Source organism: Nestor notabilis, unplaced genomic scaffold (genome assembly GCF_000696875.1).
Source record: "Nestor notabilis isolate BGI_N333 unplaced genomic scaffold, ASM69687v1 scaffold10727, whole genome shotgun sequence".
NCBI lineage: Eukaryota > Metazoa > Chordata > Aves > Psittaciformes > Psittacidae > Nestor > Nestor notabilis.
This window is the reverse complement of record NW_009936063.1, coordinates 25020-49600: the sequence shown is the minus strand read 5'-3', so window position 1 is coordinate 49600 and position 24581 is coordinate 25020. Positions and strand designations below refer to the sequence as shown.

At 39.4% G+C, this 24581-nt stretch overlaps 1 protein-coding gene across 1 annotated transcript in view; it reads left to right on the top strand.

The window, feature by feature from the left end:
• The window catches only part of PLG (plasminogen), a 24611-nt gene extending 1975 nt beyond the window's left edge, over window positions 1-22636 (top strand). Inside the window, exons 2-19 of the mRNA XM_010018156.1 lie at window positions 1355-1490; window positions 3785-3891; window positions 7675-7789; window positions 8593-8732; window positions 9295-9415; window positions 9537-9655; window positions 10528-10690; window positions 11278-11408; window positions 12169-12334; window positions 13156-13322; window positions 14185-14333; window positions 15855-15948; window positions 17481-17601; window positions 18320-18394; window positions 18745-18885; window positions 20196-20302; window positions 21166-21311; window positions 22056-22636. Of these exons, the coding sequence (XP_010016458.1) occupies window positions 1355-1490; window positions 3785-3891; window positions 7675-7789; window positions 8593-8732; window positions 9295-9415; window positions 9537-9655; window positions 10528-10690; window positions 11278-11408; window positions 12169-12334; window positions 13156-13322; window positions 14185-14333; window positions 15855-15948; window positions 17481-17601; window positions 18320-18394; window positions 18745-18885; window positions 20196-20302; window positions 21166-21311; window positions 22056-22217 (2360 nt within the window). The 3' untranslated portion in view covers window positions 22218-22636. The remainder of the gene's footprint in view (window positions 1-1354; window positions 1491-3784; window positions 3892-7674; window positions 7790-8592; window positions 8733-9294; window positions 9416-9536; window positions 9656-10527; window positions 10691-11277; window positions 11409-12168; window positions 12335-13155; window positions 13323-14184; window positions 14334-15854; window positions 15949-17480; window positions 17602-18319; window positions 18395-18744; window positions 18886-20195; window positions 20303-21165; window positions 21312-22055) is intronic.
• The last annotated feature ends 1945 nt before the right edge of the window (window positions 22637-24581 follow it).

Here is a 24581-nt window from a genome sequence, read left to right as displayed (position 1 = left end):
GCGTCTGCTTCATGTCGTGAAATAGTGTTACTCAGGAAAGGGAGGAGTAGTTGCCTTCCCCAACCCGAAAGACATTTCAGTAATGTCTGCAGAGCCCCTCAGTTGCAGGATGTGGGTCTGAGTGGACAAGGCTGCCTTCTGTCCCTCTTGCTGGCATTGGGCTATGACTGAGAAAGGAGGATCAGAAAACCATAAAGAAAGAATAAGTCCTTCTCTTCAGCATGGCTGTTACACATGTTGGAGAAAGCCAGGGTCTGGTTCATACCCTGTATGCTTTTTTATTCAGCAATTGAGTGAAGCTAGGCACAAAACCAGGGCACAGAGCAGGACTGTGATGTGTGGCAAAGACCATGGATCAGCTGTCTGTTTGGGGTTGAAATCACACAGAACAGGTAACTCCCAGAACCAGATATTTGTCAGGAAAGTCATATGCTCATGTGGAAAAGAAACTGTAAAAATCACAGGACTCATGCAACTCTGTGACCCTGCAGCTGGAAGTCATGAAAGTCACAGTGCTGTGAACCATAGCTAAGCATTCAAAGACTACATAGCTGTAACGGAAAAAGAAACTACTAATAGCAAAGTCCTTTACAAGAAGGATTTTACTTGAACATTTTTGGAGTTTGCCACTAAACATAGCTGTACTTTTTTGTGTTTTACATATTTCACATGCAGTTGTAGCCCACAGGCTGTTAAGTGAATTTGTTTACCAGTTTAATGTCTTGTGTTAATTCACTGCAATGAAGGGCAACATCTGCTGCCTTGATTATAACTGAAGTTCAATAAAGAATTATTACAAAAACTATAAACTGAAGATGAGCACAGTGATAACCCCAGTCATTGAGGGTGCCTCATTTCTCAGAAAAGCAAGATCATTTAAAAAGAGGCAGTTACAGAATGACTCATATACCTGAAGTCAAGTCTATATGGGTAGGTATCAGCAATGGGCAATCATTGTTTCACATCCTTCTTAAGCCCTATTTATCCACTTTCTGCAAAGTACGGGCAAGCAATGTTTTCTTTCTGAAATACTTCACTTTTTTCTCTCCTTGGGTCATCATCTTGGTTCCCATCACTTTAAATCCTAGGACTGTGCAACTTATTATGACTTTTAGAATGACACAAAACATATTTCAAGCTACTTCTCTGATGTGTCTTTACACCAGTTTTTCAGTGATGCTACCCTTTACCATACTAGGAAGGCAAGATTTACTCATATTTTGTCACATTAACCCACTTATTCCAGCAATTAAGTAATGATACTACTCAATGAGATGACAATTTAATGTGAAAGTTTGTAATAATTTGTATCAGCATTCACACTTTCACCTCTTTCTTTCTTTTTTCCTTTTAGTGCAAGGAAGCATACTAGACAGCTACGTGAAAACAGAGGGAGCTTGGCTGCTTAACCCAAGGAAACAAATTTATAAGACAAATAGTAATGAAGAATGTGCGGAACAATGTGAAACTGAAACTAAATTTACTTGCAGGTAATTTCCACCAGTCCCCATATATATCTTTCATTGCAGATGATGGAGCAGTCTGTCCTGTTTATCGTCAGACTGAACTTTTGAGTGATTTCTTAGGAGTATGTGTGTCTGAGGTTTGCTGGAAAAGCAAAAGATGTATAGAAACAGAATGCCTGGGACATATGAATGAAGACAGTAGAAATAGAAAACGTAAGAAAATTATGTTGAATTTTTATTGGAAAATATAGTGATATCTTGGTGCACAGCTTGGCACACTGAAAACCAACTTAAAATGCTTTTATCAAGATTCTTGTTCTCTTTTTACAATAAAAACTCACAATTAATTGCTTGGAAATTTAGGACAGCAATAATGGCTTCCTTATGTTCGTTGCATTACCTATTATCTTGCTGATGCATCCATTATTCTGAATTTTGCTAGAATTTGAGCTTACATAACTTCTATTTACTTTGAGAAAGAGACAGACATATAGACCTTGATGATCCTAAACCCTACTTCCAGCCTGTACCACAGGCCTTTGTTCAGGCTCCTGCCACAGGAGAACCTATTACTTTAAGCCTAAAGCTTCTGCACCAGAGCCAAAGGCTTCAGCAGTACAATATACAACTGGAGTAATGAGGAGATACATCCATTACTGCGGTGGGAGGCAGTCCTCACCTACAAGGCAGGGAGGTTTTCTCTTGTAATCGTCATAAGTTCTTGATCTACTGCTTCTGCTGCATACCTTTTGAACTCAGCATATTGACTGTCTGCAGGGCTGTTTCCAGCGCTTGGTTCTCCACCAGGGGTACCCTGGTGCTGACTTTTTAAACGTTTTGTAACTTTGTCTTTTAAATCAAAAGGGAAAACGATGGTTATTTTAAAGAGGCGTAATTCTGAAAGGTGGTAGGGGTTTGCTGGCTATTCTCTTTGACCACGTGTTCTCTTTGATCTGACCCCTTTCTCTGAAAACCACAAAAAGAGGGCAGGGCAGACCTCCAGTCATACTTGTCTCAGGAGGGTGGGGAAGAAGGCAGAGAGGGCAGGTCTGCATATTCAGGTTATATACTTACAATTTGCAGAGGATTATTGTTCCCTTTTGAGCCATATTCAGACTCAGAATCATTCCTTAGCCTCTGCCTCAGGTCTGAGACTACCATCACTGGAAATAACATCAGGGTGTTTTGTCCTTGCCTCCCTAATTACTTACGTGAGACCTATTACAATCAATAAAGGACAGATGCTGTCTGGCAAGGAAGGATCTGGGGGAAGAAAGGTAAACGTTAGGCAGATCTTTAAGGCCAGGCCTTCATTGCAACACCTTCACATTAGTACTTCGGAACAATGAGTTCAGACCAGTACTTCAGACTTGTTATCCTACTGTAGCAGTGTGTTGGACTATACTTGTTAACTACACTCCTACTTGTAAATGTAATATTACTGGGGACTGGGCTTGGACTGGGGAGAACAGTCCTCAATGTAGTTTTGACCCAGGACAACCAGCTCTCCCCAAACAACTCATGGACATGGCTGCCAGCAGTAAGTCCAGATGTGATCCCTCTCCTTTGGGGAGAGGTTGTATGAAGAACAGGCACGCTGGGACCATGACCATAGGTCGCGGGGCTGCAGAATGTGCTTTGTCAGTATTTGCTTTCCCAGTGCAGATCTACCTACTGAATGGTATGTTGCTATTGCCCTTTTATTTGCTTCGGAAAAGATAGCTGTAGAAATTTCTTAGCCTGTCAGGAGTTTTCCTTAGTTATTATTGTAAAGATTATACCATCCACTCCTGTTCCACAGACTCACAGACTAGGTACTTGCTGAAAACACAATGGCAGTGTTTTCCAAAGTGCTTACATTGCTTCACGTGTGATGACTCAGAACAGTTACCACAAAGTAATATAAGGTCCTGGCTTGTGTGTTCTAACTGTTTCTTGGTAATTGCTGAATACTGTAGAATGTCTCATTCATTGAATGACCATTCACTTTTTTGAAACAAGGTGAAGGTCCCTTGTGCATATATCCTCTTCAGCATGTTCTTTGGAGTCTCTGACACATTGTAAACCTCCTTTTTTTTATCCCTTTTCATAATCTGTTCATGTAGCTCCCTTTCAGCCTAAGCTTGGTATGAAGTCAAAGTCATTGTTGAAAATGGAAGATTCAACACTCAGAGATTTGTGAAACACTTAATCTTAAACATCACTGAAGTGCAGTGCTTACTAAAATTATAAGTGAGTACTAGAAAAAGGTGTTCAGGAAAATACTGCACACATTTGGCTATTGTTTCTTCATTGCTCTCTCCTCTTGATTTCAACAGGGCCTTCTTGTTCACCAGTAAAGACCAACAGTGTTTAACCCTGGCTGAGAACACCAAAACAGCAGTGCTATTTAGAAGAACAAATGCAGTTCTTTATGAAAAAAGAAGTATGTCTATGTCTTTTTTTATATTATTTCACTGAACTATATTATTATTTAACTTCTTTATACTGTTTCACTTTTTTATATTACTTCCAGTGGGACTCACATAACCCTATTTTATGAGAACTAAGCCTTCACTGGGTGAGATGAAGTGGATAGGTCAGCCCATACCTAATGCCTGGGGTTTGCCACATTGCTAGTGTAGCAGCAGTACTATCTGGAGCACCAGATTAGTGCTGCAGCATCTTTAGTGCTCCCTACATTCTAGGATCCACAGGCAGAAAAGAACTGCTGCTCAGGGAACACAGAAGATGCTGGGAGTAATGGAGATGCCTAAGGGTTCCTTCACTCCTTTTAAACAAGCCAATAACCTAAAGCATTTCCTCTATCTCTGCTGAGGGTACTAGGAGCAGCTACTTGTGCTGCAGTGATTTCTGAGACAGACCTTTGCCTGAGGAAAACTGATGGAAACTACCAAATAATGTCATTTACATTGTTAAAAAAAAATTCAGTTTACTTGGGTAGGACATGATGGTAGTATTCTTCAGTTAACTAACTTGGTGGAAGTTTTATCCTCATCTATATTTTTAAGGTATGATTAATTGACATGGTGTTTTTTTTATTCTGTTGTACATGCTTTATTTCACATAATTTTTGTCATAGATGAAGATTATTTGATTGAAGTGTATTTGATCTATTCTTTCTAAGTCTGTCTCTAAGAAATGGCAACTAAACAATCTTTTCATCATCTCTTTAAAAAATCTATCATATTACGGCAGATGCAGACAAAAAATTGGGGTTTAAGACTACTTCCGAACTGCATAATAAAACATTAAGTTCTTGCTATATACAGGGAAGAAGGAATGTGTTTAATTTTTGATGTAATATAAGTTTCATTGTGTTCATTTCTCTGACTTTAGTAATACATATGGGAGAAAATATCTCCTTACTGATTACTAAGATGTAAGATAATGGGGTAAACTTGGAACAGAATTACTACTGTCCTGTGTTAAAAGATTAGTGAGCATTGCCTTTAACTATTTGCTGATTGTAACTTTAAAAAAATATTAATGCATTTGAGAATATTCAGAAATTGGAAACTCTACTATCTACCAAGAAGTTGGTCTCCTTCAACAAAGAAAAGTGCATGAAAAGGAAAAATGAACCAGGTTCTCAGTTGCTGCAAATCATGCAGTGATTTCAATAAGCCAGTTCCAACCAAAATTCAAGAATCACAGCAACTGGACTGTAGACCCATGAGCATCAGAAAACTGCATCCTTACTCCTCTGTTGATCTGCAAAGACTTGTAGGATAAGATAATGTTATGTGTATAGCACCTACAAGATTTTACGTAGTAGTTCAATAGCTTTAGCTCAATTTGCAGCTGAGCATCCAAATGAGATTTTGTTCAGACATTGTGGATATAAGGAAAATAATTTTTCACACTGGAAGGGTGGGTAAGCACTTACATTGCCCAGACAGGCTGTAGATCCTCCACACTTGCAGATATTGACTGGACAAAGCTCTGAGTGGCCTTGTCCATCTCAAAAGCTGGCTGTGCTTTTTATGGGTTTTGGACCAAAGACTGCTGAGGGCCCTTTGCAGCCTGATATTTTCTGAAGCCTTCAGCCAGCAGCATTTTTTATATATATAACTGCTAGATAATTCAATGTTTTGGACAGAAGATATTTTTATTATATCCAGAAGCTGGTGGTAATATCCCTGAATTATGGTTAAGTAATGCTAAGAAATCTTCTTAGCAATTCCTGTTGTAGAAGGAAAACTGAATGGAGCAATTGGCAAGTATCAAAGTTAACAAATAACTTACGTGTAAATAATCCTTACTGATTTTGCTTTAGTAGTGTCATTAGGAGCTGAAATTTGATTCTGGTTTATTTTTGAGATATGCCTTGGATTTGCTGAGGTTAGAACCTGGCTGGGAGTTCTGCAATATCCAGAGAGGATTTGTTTCAGCACCCTTTTAAACCTTTTTCAGTCATAGGCATGGATTTCAGTTTCTTGAAAAGCAGAACATCCTCAGTAAAAGTGAGGAGAACTCTTCATTTGCAGAGACTCTCAAATAATTTTCTGTCCCCTCGAATGATAACATCCTTTTAAGCAATTCTTACAAAACGCAGCTTTTACCTAGTCAGATCACATAACTGTCTCCAGCAGCTGCTGCTGTCCTGATACTTCAAGGAAATTCCTTTCACATGCCCAGATGCTTTTGCAATACTGTTGCTGAAACCAACATTATTTTTTTCAGCTGAAGCAATTACTTGATGAGACCTAATTGCTCTTTATCATTGCGTTCAAAGAAAAGATTGCAATTGGTATAAAATTCATACCTTTTTTTTTTTCTCTGGTATGTATAAAAAGAAAGTTAACCTTCTCTAACTTACAGAAAACAGTAATAAGAACTAAAGCTAGCATTTGTGAATTGTTATCCACTTACCTGTTTGTAAATAGTTAACCCAAGCAACAAGGGTTGAGTTTGGGGATCAAAGTCAGTTATTTGTCGTCAGACAGATAAAACCCTTATGGTTATATAAACGGTCAGAAGTTTATGCAAACAAAAAGAGTCAGAACATGACTGATTCAATGTGCAGTTATTGAAGTTTTTAATGCTAATTTCCTGCAAAATTGGGAGATTCAGATGGCTTTCAGCTAAATTTTCTAGAGTAAACTTGCCCTTATATATACATTGAAATAAAGATGTGCCTAAGGGTACATCTATATATCCAGATCTAAACTACTTATCAGCACATAGAAGAGCTCAACCTTATTTCAGGCTCAAATGTTAGTTCTTTTAAATTTTGACAAGACAGATCTGTGTAAAATGGTATTATTTCTGCAGATTCATGTTAATCTTCTGCCTGTATGTTAGCTTTGATATGACTTTGATGCTGAGAAAAACAGATGCAAAACTGTCTCCACAAGTATGATTTGGACACTACTTAAAGACATTGAGACAAGCCAGGTCACAACCTAAAAGACAGATTGTTTCATTGCAGCTCGGAAGGAGGAATTGACTGATGAAATACATCCTGTGCATAGAGAAATATTAAATGAGTTTCCTGCTTAGCTTTCCAAGCCAGAGGACATGGCTGTCCCCAAACTGCAGATACAGAAGCTCTGAGGGAACATGACAAAATGCAAGTTCCTTCTGCTGGTCATTGGCAGAGCTGCCCCTTGCAACCCTGCTCTCCCCTTGCAGTTACCAGCTCTTTGCTGGGAAAGGTGACTGTTCAGTCTTCCCAGGCAAATCTTTAAGGCTGCAATGGGGTTGCGGTTGCTCCCTCCTCCTGGGAAAAAAAAGAACAACACTGAGCTTTCAGTTCTCATTTAATTTAATTATTGATAATATAAAACAATTTAATGTTTATAAGGCAACTGATATAAACCCCAGGCTTATTCAGCATTAAAATTCCCCTTGGCTTATATAAAGACAAGATTTCATTGCTAATTCTCTCACTTTTTCTTTTTTTCATGAGGGTACTATTAAGCTCCAAAATCTAAGAATATAAAAGCATATATAATATACACCTTCCATTTATCTTGTGCAGCAGAAAGTCATTGCTTTAGAATATCATTAATTAATTAAATCTCATTTATCATGTGATGAAATTTAATGAAACAATGTCACATGCTGTCTATTTTTGACTTCATAAGAAAGTCAAAATATGACCAGATGTATTTAAATATATTAGAATGAAAATGTATTTTGTATGTGTCAAAATGTAATGGATATGCCATGATGCTGATTAATTAAACACATATCATTTCAGTTTATCTTCTGGAATGCAAGGAGGGAAAAGGGGTGGATTACAGAGGAACAGAAGCCAAAACTCAGAAAGGTGTGCCATGCCAGAAGTGGGCTGATAATGCCCCCCATAAACCAAAGTAAGGACTTTTCATATATGTTTATGTATCTTATAAGTAATTTGTTTGGTGTTCAAAGTCTTATAAAATATTTTTCTACACTTACCTAGAATAAGATAATTCTCTGATCTGAGTTGTAACTCAGAGACCTGCAATAGGGGCCAAATGATCAATAGGGACATCATCAGTCTTGGCAGTTACATTTAAATTTTGTGGTCCTTACATGAGCAAAACACTAGACAGGGAAGCACTATTCTGAAATACGAACTTTTCACCAGGGCGAGAACTTCTTTTGGCTAAAGGTATAACATGCTGCAGATGAGTCAGAGGCACAACACTTTGTCAGTGAATCTACAGACAATTGTCAGGGTAGTGTTTCTTGTATTTAATGAAAAACACCCAACAGGGTTTATTCAGTAACCTCCTATTGAGAAGGCTACAGGTTATTATTCAGGTTACAGACAACTTTCATATTTCAGCAAGTAGTTTCTCATTGTACTTCCTAGGGAACATGCCCTAGAGGAGACTTTTCTCTACATGCTACATGGTACTTCAGCTGAGCAAAAATTACTGGAAACTGAATATGTGGAGTAAATGCAAGTTTTAAAGACATGACTGGGCTTAGAGGCAACATGTTTCCTGACATCTATAGCTATGGCATGACTAATCAATCCTTCAGCAATGGCACACAGTAGTGATTATGAGACATCTAGTGAACACCATCTACAGAATGGTCCTCGGATAAAGATTTTATTTTTAGAGGCCTCAGCTGAATGATTGGGACACTTTTATTATTCTCTAATCCCATTTAAATTCTGTTCCAGTTACACACCTGAAAAATATCCCAGTGCAGGACTGGAGGAAAACTACTGCAGAAATCCTGATAATGATGAAAAGGGACCCTGGTGTTACACAACAGATCCTGCTACCAGATTTGATTACTGTAACGTCCCAGAGTGTGAAGGTCAGGATGCACATACTGATTTCTTTCCCTTTTTGGAAGGTGTGTTCAAGAATATAAAGTCATTCAGATATTTTTATTTTTGATTATTTGTTCCAAACTTGATCTTAGTTCAACTTGAAACTTTCCAAAGACATTTTCAACATCAACAAAGGAGATATCAAAAGATCCAAAACAGCAATACAGTCTTTTTTTTTTTCATGTAATATGACTGTATTCACATATCTTAATCTAGGATTGAACTAAATGGCAGTTGATAATGCAAAACTCAGTAAAACATGACAACAGTAAAGCACAGATTTTCAATTATAGTTTAATAACTTTCATTTAGCTCTGTTAAGAAGTATAGTCTATAGCATTGGTTTGTTTTTCTTAACGAAATACTATGAATATAATCAATTAGTTGAAGTCATCTTACCAAGAAAAATAAGCTTTTACTTTGCCAAAAAATGACTGTCCTTCAGCCCTGTGCTCTACTCAGAGCTTCATGTGAGATGAGTGTTTATGCACCAGTTCCCCAAGGACTTTCTGTCTGTCTTGTGCTCACTGTGCCTTGTTCCTACAGTAGAGTGCATGCACTGCAGTGGAGAAAACTACCACGGAGTAGTTGCAACAACAATGTCTGGGCTTGAGTGCCAGCGCTGGGACTCTCAGCAACCTCACTCACATGGATACCTCCCAGAAAAGTAAGTCAGACTCTGTGAGGGGCTGTTTATTGTCAATGGTGGCATGAAGACCACCCTGCCCCAGACAGGATAATTGTTACAGCAGTTAGTGACATTTTATAAAATTGTTTTTCCTGTTCAGTTTTCCAGAGAAGGATCTGAAGATGAACTATTGCCGTAATCCTGACGGTGAACCTCGGCCCTGGTGTTTCACTACCAGCCCAACTAAACGCTGGGAATATTGCAACGTTCCTCGTTGCAGTGAGTCTGACTTCTAGACTTCTAGACACAAAGACATCCAGACAGCTTCCATTCAGGGTGGTGCAAGGAGCTAGAACAAATAGAAGAGGCCCCAAAGATGATGGAAAGAATAAAAGACTTCAGACATCTATCTCAAAGAAGAGAATGAATAATCTTGAAGTTAACCTCTGATCACTCTTTTGAGGGTAGACATGCCTGCTATAGTAATTTCCAATGGATTTGACTGGAGCACATTTCCCTTGATGTGTTTTGCCATCACCAGTCATTTCAGTGGTTCTGATGTTCCTCTTTTCATGTCCAACATTTTCACTCTTCCTGAAAATCTTTTTGCTTTTGTTTTGCTCTTCCAATTCAATTCTCTACCTTTTCAATTTCCTTTTCTCCTGAAGACCTGTCCTTGCTGTGATACTTTTCCTTGGGGCTTCTCATTAGACCTCATCCTTGCTGTCGCTAACTCTCACTGGTTAGAGTACACCTCTTCTATATCTGCACTTATACCTGTACCTCTCACTGATGGGTCTGCCGCTTTTACCCCAGTTTTCTTCACAGCATTACCATTTGATCACTTTAGGCTTTGTTCTGATGGGGCTGTAAGCAGCAGTGTTGGTTGTGTTGTATCCTGGCTGCTGTAAAAGGGGATATGCAAATAATCTTCTGGCAGTCTCATTGCTCATGAAGATGTTAAAATGGAAGAAAGAAAACTTCAGATATTGTTAGGTGTTTTCCCTACCTTTTGGGCTTTTCAAACATTCTGGTCTCTGAAATTTAAAGCTGAAAAGCCCACTTAGTTACAAAGCACAAACTGGTTTTGCTTTTGTTTTTTACTGTATCTAGAAGGCACTGCTTAATTTCAGCTTCTTTTTCTGTAATAGCAACACCCCCACCAGTTCCTGCACCAGGGCGTCAGTGTCTATCAGGAAGAGGAGAAGACTATCAAGGCACAATATCTGTTACAGAATCAGGAAATACCTGTCAGCACTGGAGTTCTCAATCTCCTCACAGGCACGCTCGCACTCCTGAAAACTATCCCTGCAAGTAAGTGAAACCTCTCCATTATTCAGTGTCCATGAGAAGTACCAAGGCACAGAATGACTTCATTTTTCTTCAGCTATATTGCAAAGTTCTTTGGTTGCATCAGCATCCGTCACCTGTTGGATTCCATCTTTTCAATTTTTTTGCATGTTTCTTTTTATTCACTTCTTCATTCTTGGTAGTAGTGTCTCCCCAGTTCTGGCTTTCAAGGTCTGCTTGATTTTCTCCCTTTTCAGTTCATCCTTTTACTGTATTTTTGCTCAAGTGAAGCAATGTGGAGTAAGAAAGTTACAATTATGATATTCCCTTGGGGCTAGATTATTTCGCCCTATGTTTCTGCTGAGTTGTTCCTGGCCTCAAACATTAAATACAAGCTCTTAATTCATCTAGCAATCTAGCAGGTGTCTGGTTTAGCACATCCAAACACTAGTGCATTGCAATTATTCACCTAGAAAATGGCACCACTAAATAACAGCAGAAGTTTCCCATCAGTAAATACAACAGTAAACTAGACAGCAAGGTACATTCTCCTGTTGTTCATAATCCAGGTTGCCATGAGCAGCTTTTCTTAGCTGAGTTTCCTGTTTCAGGAACCTAGAGGAAAACTACTGTAGAAATCCAGATGGTGAGAAGATGCCATGGTGTTACACCACCAACAGAACTGCCCGCTGGGAATATTGCACCATCCCCCGCTGTGATGGGACTGAGGCAGAGGCCCCTGGTAAGAACCACAAGAGACATCTGGAAGTGAAGGGTCATCATGGTTTATTTGTAAAAATCTTGGGTGCTTGGTTGTATTATTGCTGTCACTCCCAGTATTGCTATGTATCAGTTGAACTCCTGAGCCTGGTGTGGCGCCCAGGATGGAATGTTCAGTCTGGTGGGTAAGTGCAGAAGGTTTTAAGTCATCTACTGACCCAGCTAAAAACACCTGCAGTAACAGAGGTCTTTTTCTTTTGCCAAGTAGTGGTTCCCTCCACTTATGAATTTTTATATGCTCCATGGAAAAGTTAATTAGCATTACATGCCAACTCCTGAAAACTGAATTCAAAGCAAAACCCAAGATGATTTCAGAGCACTGAAACATGACTCTATAAAAAACAATCAACAGAAAATTCTCTGTACACAGGGCAGGCTTGTTCCACACATGCATCTGCGGCAAAACCACAGACTTTCCTCTACTGTGAAGAAGTTTTAATCCATATGTGAACTATTTGGATCATTAGCTGAAATCAACCCCCATGCAGGACAGTAAAATTGATGTACAAGTGCTTTTAATCTAGCACATCGTTAAATTTTTATGAACATTTTTGGAAAGCTTCCTTTTGATCTACAGTCTGAGAAGGATTCTGTTACAGAGAGTGTGCTGTGGCTGTTAGCGAAATATTCTGGGTTGTTGTTTTCTGTTAGAAATGCTTATGCTTATGTATAAATATCAATGTATTAAGATGCAAGGGACTGGTTTCTGTTATTCACTACAGCTGTTGATGTGCCTGAGCAGGCTCAAATTACTGAGGAATGCTATCAAGGCAATGGTGTGACTTACCGCGGCACAGCTTCTTTCACTCTCACGGGAAAGAAATGTCAAGCCTGGAGCTCAATGTCACCGCACCGACACAATAAAACAGCAGAGCAGTTCCCAAATGCGTATGTGTATTTCCCATTTACGTGTTTCATTGGATGAGTATTCATAAACTTGTTTTGATTTGCACCATCTTTCATAACAATGATTTTAAAGCTGGGAAGGAAACATAGTTAATAAAAATAATCTCTTCCTTTTCTTAATATGGAAATATTTTCTATTAACCTCATCTTGAAGCAAATCACAGTTGTCACTGTTATGCTTTAGATTAATTATGTATTTCTGCCTTTTTTTAAAAGGAATTAAGAGTTATCAGAAATTTTGCCTTATCCTGAAACGAACTGTTCTATACATGAGCTTATTCGTGAGTTCAGGTCTTTGCTTTCAATTCTGCAGTTCATTAGAGCTTTGAGGAAGTGATAGGCTATTTTCTTGTTCCTAATATTTACTATTTATTTACTTACTTATTTATTTTAAAAAACTGCTTCTTCTTAAAACCTAGTAGTGGTGGACTTGGTAGTCCCGGTGTAACGGGTTGGACTTGATGATCTTGAAGGTCTTTTCCCACCTTGTTGACTTTATGATTCTATGAAGGTATTTGAAAAAGTAAAAGTAATTACATCTTTAATAGACATATATACATTTCTTTATCTGCATTTGTAAACAGTATTCTACTGTAAGTATTAATCAGTGAATAAGTACTTGGCATATTTAAATATTCTGCATATGTTTCTTGATTACTTTATGCTGAAAAAAGGATTTCTGTCACATACTGTAGGTGACACATGATATGTGCTGACTCTGTAGCATACCTGCTTTCTAAAATGTTCTTTCAGGTTCTCAGAGCAGTGTCATGGATGGGAATATAATATGCTTACATTTGTAGGGACCTGAGGCAGAACTATTGCAGAAACCCAGATGCTGACAGCCGCCCGTGGTGCTACACCACAGACCCCAGGGTGAGATGGGAGTATTGCGATCTGAAGAAGTGTGATGACCATGCATCAGTGACTTTACCAAAACCTCCTCAGACAACCCTGGAGCCAAATCCTGGTGAGAATACTTTCATCTTCCTCCAGAAATGCTCATAACCAGCAAGCTGTTTTTTATGGAAATGACGTCAAGAATTTAATGAGGATGAAACACAGGAAGCTCTGGATAATTACAAAATTTAATACAATACTGTATCCACTCTCTTCATTTTTGGAACTTTCTTGTAGAATTTTATAGCAGGGTGATTTTAGATTAATATGTCTTTTATTTACTACATCTGGCAATATTGGAAACACAAGAAAACAGATGTCCAGTAGTCTCCACACTACTGTGGGAGGGCTACTAGCAATGACAGCAAATACAGAGGTGATGGCACTTTGCTGGCAACTATTCCAAAGAAGTCTTTTCCTGTGCCATGCATTCATATTTCCCACCAGAGGACAGCTGGCTTTTTTAATTCATTTCAGATGCAACTTTGTTATGCAGTAGAAGGTTAGAGATCTGCAACTTTTATTTTTATGCTATGACATGTTCTTCAGGTTAGAAGGTTAATAATTCTGGCTAAACACGTATTACTGCTTTTTACCTACTGTAAAATGTGGCCTTGGATAGATGTCAGTTTCCATAAGGAAAAGACTTTATGAGAGCATGGTCTTTGTGATCCTCACTTCTGGAGTCAGAGGGGTCAACTGAATCTAAGCTTCTTTGATTTCTGACTTTCAGAACAAAATCTTTAAAATACAAAGAAATTAAAATGTGATTGTTTGTTAGCCATCATTGTCACTATGTTGTCCTTCTTTCCTTGTATACATAGTAAGACCTAGTAGTATTTTTTCGCATTTATTTCTGCTTCACCACCGCATATGGACGTGGACCATTAACTCACAGCTAACAGTCATTTCTTTTTCCGTTTTCTTCACAGACTGCATTAACGGTGATGGTAAAGATTATCGTGGGACAGTGGCAAAAACTGCAAGGGGCAGAACTTGTCAAGAGTGGAGTTCTCAGAAACCTCATAGCCATGACTATTTCACTCCCATGACTCATCCAGGAGCAGGCCTGGATAAAAATGTAAGCAGGTGTTCATTTAATACTTGCTGTCATTGAGCTTTGCCTGTCTTCTCCATGGTCTCTCAGCAAGAATTTCATGCCAGGTCTTTGTAAATTAGTTTATTTCTTTAGCTCAACCCGAGAACCCAATCATTCTTGTTGACATGAGCAGTCTGTACTTCTGTGGGATACACAGATGCCCAGCAGCTCTGTTGAATATTTCTGCACCACAGCCAAGGGGCTTTAGATGGCACTTGCTTCAACTCACTACTTAGTCCTAACTGGAGTTGGGCCATGGGCAGCATCTCTGCTGCCTCTGCCAGAAGGAGCACTTGGGGTCATAGGTTTCAGTAGTAATAGTGAGTGAGATGGCAACGGATTCAATCACAGAATCATAGAATGGTTTGGGTTGGAAGGGACCTTAAAGATCATCTAGTTCCAACCCCACTGCCATGAGCAGGGACACCTTCCACTAGACCAGGTTACTAGTGCAAGTTCCTTGAGATATATAGCTGATGAATTGCAGCCCCCATCCTCTCCTAATTCCCCCTCCAGCCCTCCAGTTTCCATTGCAGCCTATCATACAAGGATATACATGCACCTGACGCATCCTGTATCACTATCTCTAATCTTCATCTCCCTAGTCCTAGCCCATATACTCATCACTAGTTCTCTAGACTTGTAACATGCCATATACAATACTTGCCAGGTTTGTGGCAAGGTGGGTCTGTAATATGAAAGGCTTGTCTGATGCTGCCAGCTTGAACTATTTCTTCTGCAGGTAAATGATTTTAAAGTTTGCTTTAGTCAATCCTCTGATGCTATCACATACCCTGTATTGAATTCCAGCTCAAACTGGGGAAACTCCCTCCGGAAAACTGCCTGTCACAACTTTTTGCTTCTCACATTTGTCAGGACCTCTTAGGAAGGGAAGCAAATATTTTCTTCTTTTTCCTAAGACATGGGTTATATTTCAGAGTAGGGAAGGGAACTAGAAAAATATCTGGTAGCATGCAGTTGTGTGAAGTGTCTGTGCTGAGCAGAGATCAGTCAATGTGGCCAGTAAGACATAGAGAGTGATTTAGCTAACCAAGCACCCCACCCTCTGAGACTCATAAGCATCACAAAGTTATGCAAGAGAAGCTTACACAATACCCATGCAACCAGAGTGGGTTTGAGATCTCAGGGCTGGCCCTACTGCTCATACTATCTGCAATGGAAGCAGGAGTAGACAGTTTAGTGCTTAAAAAACCCCATCCTAGATCAAGATCTCCCATTTTTTGAGTGCTCAGAGGTCCAAGCTTGCACTAGTGAAGCTTTCTACGTGAAGACAGTTGAAAAAATTCCATTTTTTATTATCTTTTTCTAAACTCACAAAGCAAATAGAAAAATGAAACAAATTTTCACAAAAGGAATTGGAAATCACTTATCAGAAAGGAAGTAAAAAGAAATATTTTCAATATTTTATTTTATTTTAAAGCATACATTAGTAGGCTTTTTTGTCCCCTGGTTAATAGTTGGTGTCTTTATTCTTTGTTATAGTATTGCAGGAATCCTGATGGAGATGTAAATGGACCTTGGTGCTACACAACAGACCCAAGAAAAGCCTGGGAGTACTGTGACATTCCCAAGTGCCGTAATTATTCCTTTAAAGACTAGTGTCTCCCTTTTCTGTAACTTTTTATGACAATTGGAGGACATTCAGTGATTAATCTGAAAGACTGATGGAAGCAATAGCTTTAGATTGGAAATTAAGGCTGGAGGGAAGTGATGCTCAAAATCTGTGTCTAAAGTCTTTAAGAATGGTGCTTATTCCTTGGAAGCCCCAAACCCCACGTGTACCTGGAGCTCAGTGAAGCTGATAGGGGTTTTGTGATGTTTCAGAATAAGGCTGTTCTCGTGGAGATTTCCCCTGCTCCTGCCTGGTCGCCTGTCATAACTCTGTGTGTGGCTGAACAAGGAATGTTCTTATCCAAGCAAAACTTTTGAGACCCTTGCTCATGTAGCTCTGGTTCTGTCCTGGATGTAAAACAGATTTCCCCTCCTCTGATACTGTACTGTATCAGATGTCTGGAAAGTGCAGTTGGACCAAAATATTTGACAAAATGCCCTTGTCTTTGTTACTAGTAATCAAGCCGTTTAGTACTGTGAATGAGGTGGTGCAACAAATGATGTTGCATTTTGCAACATTTTGGTTCAAAGTCCTTTCATGTCCATCAACAGCAAAAGATACACAGGGAAGAGAGTAGTTCCCACTCAAAAAGAGGTGATTTTTCTTGGAGCTCTATTCTCTCAGCAGAAAAAGTGCTCTGATCAAAACCCCAAAATGGAGTGAACAAGAAAAAGAAAGATGTTTTATAATATGCATATACTGTAACTGTAAAAATACTACTACATTGAAAGCATTGGTCTGGGGCTCTTAAGGTTAAACAAAGACATTTTGCTATGGTTATTGTATTCAATTTGAAGATCCCCATTTCTTTTAGAATGCTTTTTTTTGTTTGTTTTGTTCAGATGTTCAGCTAAATAACAGAGAAAACATGGCTTTTGCCTTCATTTTCATTAGTTAGTTCCGTTTGCTGACAACAAATTCTAAATTCTGTGTTGGCAGGAGTCAGTTTCCCATGGCTAAGTAAGAGCTACCCAGTCTTAATAACTTGGAGACATCTGAAGTACCAAAAGATCCTGAGGTTGGAATGGACAAAACTTTGTTCTACAGAGACAGTGGTTGAATTTCATGAGTTGTACCACCAAGATTAGTTTAAAAACAGCTGCCAGCGTAGTTTTTGCATTGCTGGTATCTGCAAGAGCCCATTTAAAGAAGTTGGAAGAATTTATTTTTATTTTCTCTCTGTTTGGTTCTCCTTCCTCTTCCATTTTTTTTCCCCTTTTTTTGCTACCTGACTGTAGATTTATCCACGTGTAATTTGCTGACCACTAAGAAAGTTTTGTGGAAAAAAAAATAAATTGCCAGGCATTTGAAGTGTTCCAGCTGAAGGTAACCTAATAAAATATAGGTGGTGCATGGTATATAATTGCCTGCAGAAAATCAAAAGCTGAAGTGACAAATATAACAGGTTCACCTTCTGTTTTTCTGAGTTCACAGTGAATGTGTAACAAAACCACCGAGGTTTCTTATAGTGGCTCTTTTTTTTCCTTATCCTGTAGCTCCTGCCCAGTATGAGTGTGGAAAATCCAAGCTCAGACCAAAGCTCTGTGCTCAAAGGATTGTTGCTGGGTGTATTTCACACCCACACTCCTGGCCCTGGCAAATCAGTCTCCGGACAAGGTATGGCCATTCCCCATTACATTAAACCCGACGTGCAAGGAAACTTTGCCTCTCATAGGATGTTACAGTATGTGTTTGCAGCATTTTAAACTTTATATTAATTTAAAATTAGCTCAAGGCTGAATTATGTGTGCTTAAAGAAGGTAATTTAGACAATCAAAATTGCTCCATTTTGTGATAAATGCCTATAGAATCTATACAACTGCTAATTTCAATAAAAGGCAGAATGATTTTAAATCTGTCACTATATTCTGTGGTGGAATCAGTATCCTATGAGTAGAAGCAACAGTTTGAAGTATGGCTAGTACAAATCTTGATCAGTCCTTCCATGTAATCTTATTGGAGAAGTTATGAGCAAAACTAGGAATCGAGGCCAGTTGCAGAGCTTTCTGACTGTGATCACAGCTAGATAAAAGTCAGAATCTCTAAAATGGTATACATCACTGCACATAGTGTTTTCCAGGAATAGAAATACTAGTTAAGAGGAAAGATCCAAGTGTTTTCATACAAGGCCTTATAAAGATGTCCACACAACACTACCATCACTGTATTAAACATTTTTCAAGCAAATCTGTTTCTTAATGAAAACGTGGAACAAAAAATGCCTTTAGTTTGTACAAGCATACATGTTAGAAGGATTTCTTCATGATCTGCAGTAGAATTAACTTCCTCACCTTAAGCCAATGCTTTTTTTTCATTCCGTTTTGCTCTATTCCAGTTTTGGCCTGCATTTCTGTGGGGGAACTCTGATAGACCCTCAGTGGGTTCTTACTGCTGCTCACTGCTTAGAAAAGTAAGTATCTGTTATAGCCTGCACCAGCATTTTCTTGCACCAGGTAGAAAATCAAAGGAGAAACAAAATGGACCCAAAAGTAATCTGACCTGACTCTCAAGCCAGCTTACAGCAGTCGAGAACTGAGCCAAGTCCAGTCATCATTCATTAAAGCAGTTTTGTCTGAAGAAACAGAGAGATAATGATAACTTCTGGCAACTTTATTTCAGGTGTCATAATACGGATTAAGAAATTAGGTTTGTGCCAAAACTGGTTTTATTTTTCTGGCTTTGACAGAACAAGGTGCCAAATAACGTATTATGTCCTGGGTGTGTGTTTGTCAGCTCACCATATGCAATCATTTCCAATAGGTCCTCAAGGCCATCTGCATATAAAGTATACCTTGGATTACACAGAGAAAGAGCATTGGAGTCATCAGTACAAAAAAAAGATGTTGAGAAATTGTTCAAGGAGCCACACAGGGCAGACATTGCTCTGCTAAAACTGAGCAGGTACCCTTTCACCTGAAGTGTCCTTTCATTCTGATGGGACAAGTTGAATAAAATAGTGGTTGCTGGTGTCGTGGAAATGTATATTTCTGTACACACTCTGTTCAATCAGTGATTTAAGACCCTCTCTTTTTTCCCTTTCTGCAGAAGTTCCAGCAGAAAACAAGGTTATTCAGCTGCAGGGCCTCAGAAAGGGAAAGGGATGCCTTGGGAGAGGAGGAGGGCTAGGGACAGTGACAAAGGTTGGCAAGGCAGTGGGTGCCAGCCGCTGGGAAGTGAGGCAGTGGCAGCCAAATAGCACAAGGTAATGCCTAGCGGAGCTTTCAGGCTGTGTTTCTACATGTTTTTATCTTGATAAGGTAATGAGGATTGAAAGCTGCCATATTAGCATTATATCACTCCATACTGTTTCTATGCTGTGGTGGGGACATTTCTTCTTCCAGCAGGTCTTCCCAGTGTGCAGAAAAACAGTATGCACATTTGATGCAATACGCAGGATGCCCTTATTGCATTTGTTTCCATTCATCTGAAAATCTTGCCAAGGCAATGTACAATCAAAAGAAATATGTCCATACAGCTGCAAGCAGATGTGAACATATAGTGCTTATGCTTTGATTTCTGTGGCTGCAATGTTGGTCCAAAACAGATGCAGGGTCAGGACAATTAATGTGGCTTGTTAATTGAGACTAGCCTCAGCTGCATACAAAGTCAAGTCAGACTGAGTTGGGTTCTGCTGTGTGCTAAATGTCCAGTTTAAAAGTGATTAATAAATAGTCAGACTGGATGCAGACAGAGCAAGCTGATACCTATGTGTCAAATATCACTAATTTATACACCTAAGTAATTTTGTAATTAAGTTTTATGGCTATGCACTGGCCAAAGTCAAAGCATTCTCTGTCATTTATGTCAGTAGTTTTAGTATCACAAGCCTCTAATGGTTCTCCATTTCAGATCTTTTCCTTTCATGGGTCACAATCTGAGGGATTAGAGCCTAAAACAAAAGCAGTTTTGCACATCAGGTTAAAAACCTTATCTGGTAAATGCTCCATCCCTGGCACTGTTCAAGGCCAGGTTGGACAGAGGCTTGGGCGACATGGTCTAGCATGAGGTTTCCCTGACCATGGCAAGGGGGTTGGAACTACATGATCTTAAGGTCCTTTCCAACCCAAACCATTCTATGATTCTATGAAGCTCAGGATTTCAAAATAAAAAGGCTGACCATATATAAAATCTTTTTGGAAACTTGAAGGCGGTATCAAGGATAGCTATGCTAATGATAGTTCTGTATGAGTCTCTTTCTTTGTTTCTTTCAGCCCAGCAACCATTAATGATCATGTAATCCCAGTTTGTTTGCCAAAAGAAAATGCTGTGTTAGGAGGAAGAGAGGAGTGCTATGTGACAGGCTGGGGGGATACAAAAGGTGAGACAGCATTAATGCATCTGAAAGCTCTGTGTTTGGAGGTTGATATATACTTGTACCCAAACCACCCCACACAAGCTTGCATGCATACCTAATTCATCAGGTACTGCCATTCTTTCCACTGTCTTCCTTTGGTGCAGATTCTCCTAAATCGTTCAGAGCCATGTAAACTTAGACCCTAAACAATATTAAAGGAGGAGAATCAGACCTAAGGATCTGTTAACTCTTATCTCTCAGTCCACTCTGCTTTTCCTCAAAGTAGACTTTTACAAAGTCAGCACGAAAGTTTTTCTGGATTTAGTCTAGAAATTCTTCTAGACTTCTTAACCTTCTGATCACATGCAGGTGAGTTTGCTCATTATCTGGGATGATTTTTTTCTCTCGATCAGCCTGGTTTGCATCTCACACAAATATAAACATAATGTCCGTTTTCAAACCTTCCACTCTGTCTTGGTTGATAAGAGCATCACTACCTTCTCTGCCTCCTTGCTTCTGCCCAACTGTTTACTTCAAATCTCCCTTCTTACACACAGAAGTAAACTCAGATACATAGAAATAAAACAGCTTGGTAGGGACTTCCACAAATATCAGTGGGTACTGGATCCATATGGAGGTACTGTGGGAGCAGGAAGGTCAATCAGTGCAGCATAGATTTTGATGGGTGGTAGAGGGTGACAAGTACCATAATACTGATAATACTTACTAATTTTGCTGTATCATCATACTATGGATAGAAAGTATATGCATAATGTATAAACACTATGCTTATTTTACTGCTTATCCATATCTTGATGTTTTTTTTGTGTAGATGTTCCTTTAACTTTGTCATTTATTGTGTTTTGGTTTTGTTTTTATTTGCAAAGGAACTGGTGGTGATGGCTACTTAAAGGAAACTGGCTTCCCTGTAATCGAGAATAAAATATGCAACCGCCCTGAATTTTTGAATGGTAGAGTCAAAAAACACGAGCTCTGTGCTGGCAATATTCATGGTGGCACAGATAGCTGCCAGGTAAGAAAGTCTGTGAGCATCAGAGTTGGTTGTGAGTGCATTCAAATGCTGGACTTGCCTTTTGCTGGAAAGGAAGAATATGGTTGGCAATAGCTCATCTCAGAAATGTGGTATGAAGGCTTTCTTCCGAAGTCTAGGTTTTGAAATTAGGTTCTTCGTTTTCTTTGAATACATGAAAGGGCTTAGAAAAGCTTAATATACTGAATCAAGATGGAAACTTTCCTGCCTGAAAAGCTAGAGATCACTCTGTAAAGAAGTGTGAAAACAGCAGACTGCCTTCCCCAGCCCACAGGTCAATGCCATTGCCAACACAGCACAGCTACCCTATGCACAAGCACTGTGACAGGCAAACAGGCCACTGGGGCAAACAGGCCATGGCTTGAAGGCATGCATTCAATTGGTCTTCGAGCATCTAGTAACAGGAGGAAGCTGTGAACACCTCAGAGAAGAGACTGAGGGAGGAAGTGCAGTTTAAGTTACTAACGGCAATCAGATTCCTTCTCACCAAACCTCCTTTCTTCAAAACTAAATGTAATATCTGGGTAGGAGGAAGAGAGAACTTTAGAAAAGTGTACAACAACATGCACAGAGAACTCTTCTCTAAGCTAGAGTTCCAATGTTTTCTTATAACTTGTGCAGCCCTTACATGTGAGAAATCCTTCTGTTCCTGTGGCTCCTGTAAGAAGGCCACTCTAGCACATGGGTCTGTCCATGAAGGAATTATTCTGTTCTTTCTCTGTTTAGGGGGACAGTGGAGGACCTCTAGTCTGTCTGGACCAAGATAAATTTGTCCAACATGGAGTCACCTCTTGGGGCCTTGGCTGTGCCCAACCCATGAAACCCGGTGTTTACATTCGAGTTTCCACTTACATTCCTTGGATTAAGAGTGTAATGGAAAGCAATTGATCCTGGGTATGGACTGCCCTCTCCTTGAAAGCAGCATGCACATTAGAAATACAGGATTCCAAGTGCAATATTAAAGCTACAATCATTCATAAGAAAGTAAAATAAATATGATCATCCATTTTAAATTGCTATAAATTAACAGTCATTGCCAAGAAACCCAGCTGACAGTGTGTTACCCTCTTTTTATATATTCTGTGGTTTGCTATGATTGACAATATACTTACCCACCTTTCAAACTGGTGTCAAAAATCCCAACCTCAACTGTAGCTGGACATCTGCATTTCAATCTTCTGTTAGGCTCTGCAATAACCTTTTCTTCTAATGCTGACTTTCCCAAGATGTTGTGCTTCCAGCAAATGAAGAAAGGAGGATACTTCTCATTTTCTACGAGTTTCAGAGCCTCTTACCAGCTCAATGATACAAACCAAAGAAGAATCTCATTGTACATATCTTATATATACAGTTTTATTAGATATATCCAATAGCATTAAATACATGGGATGGGTTAAAAAAAAAGAAGCAAACACATTTGGTTTGTACTGTCATATTTTTTATTGACATGGAAATCTGTGTGTCAGCAAAAGTACAAATATTACATCAAAGATATAAAACAGTGAATAAAAAGTAACCTCGTCCTAAAGTTAGTCCATAGTGAAGACAGAGAAAAACTGTCAATCATTACAGCAAGTAATGGCAATGAATTTAACATATTACAAAATCTAGTTGTCCATTATACCCATTTGTTTCACTATATCACTTTATCTCACTGTATAACCACTACATGTTATTATTTCTCCAAAAGAAAATTATGTACACATGCCTGTGGTTATAGGAAGTGAAACTTACACCTTTAGAAATGCTTCCCAGGGAAAGCTTGTCTTGCAGTTGCCAAAGTTAAACACTTGCTAACTATGAACCCCTGCTCTCATCCTGCACTCCTTGCATCTCAGCTAGGGAGCCTGAGAAGCCCTGGCTCCGCACGGACTTCCTGCATCCCTGGTGTGTGCTGAGTGTTCTTCAAGTGACAAAGTTACTTCCCAGGGTGGGGTTTTGTCTTGTCCATGTTCTGCAGTGCAGAGGTCCACTCCCAGGCATGCCAAGCTGCACGTTGTTTAATTTAGATTGTCTTTCCATTTTTGTATGCATGTACCTACAAAGGGATGGGTTGCATCCTAGGAGGGTTTTTCTCCCATAGATTTAAAGGGAAATAAGAGCTATAAAACAGTTAAGTGGCAGGGCAATTTTTGCAGCTTCTACAGCTGGAGTCTGATTCTGGGAGAAGTAATGATCTCAGGGCACTGCCTTCCTGGGCAGGAACAGCTCTGATAAAGCATTGCCCAGTGACCTCTCTGGTAGGGGGGATTTACTGAGTTCAAATATCCTCCTGCATATTTTCCATATCTACTAATCTGGATCATTAAGCCAGCCAAGAAGTCTGCATGATACTTCCACGACAATAGAAATTCCATGTTGCAGCCTGGTGTTTTATTTGTTAAGCTCTTCAGATACGAACTTTTTCAGGCACGGTTAATACCTGGCTTTTAGGCAGACAAAATCATCCCTGCTGTCCTTGCCAAACTGGCCAGAAATGCCTGAGTGGCAATAGGAGTCCCTTAACCTTTTCAAGGGTGTATATTGTGATCTTTTCCTTCTGTGAGAGTGTCAGCAGCAATAACAATTGCCACTTACCACTAAACACTCATACAGACTAGATGAAGTAACCTGGCAAATTTAGTGGCAACAGTGAATAGCACGTTGACCCATTTGCTGGTCTGAGAAGCTTCTTTGATGGCAGGAAAAGCATAGCCCCTGAGTTTCTGTGGTCATGTTGATTGTGTCTGGTGATAGTAAGGTGATCCTTTGTCTGCTATGCACATCACATCTGTCATTGGGCCTCTGACGTATAACACATGCAAGACAACTATAGCTGACAGTGTTTGGTCCCTCCTAGAGGAGATGCCCCTTGCTGAGCGAGCTGGGTCACAACAGCCTTTGTAGTGTCAACCCATGCAGTTTAGGAGAACACAGCTTTGCCTTCTAAGAAGTTTGTAGGACTTCACTATAAGACTCAGTGTATTAAGTGGTTTGAGGCACATATGAATTCAGAATAACTTTTTTAAACAAACATCTCACAGAGACGGAAGGATTTTCTGTTAGGATTCCCCTGTTAGGGGTAAGAGCACAGAAGACATTACCAAGTATAACCACTACCTGAAGCTGTTTATTACTATCATATTAGAAATCAAAGCACATACACAGGCTTTTTTCCTGCTGTCCTTTACAAAATGAATAAATCCATCCACATTTCAGAAAGCCCTTGAACAGGGAGGGAAGCAGGGCTTTTGTGGCAGAGACTCGCTGGGG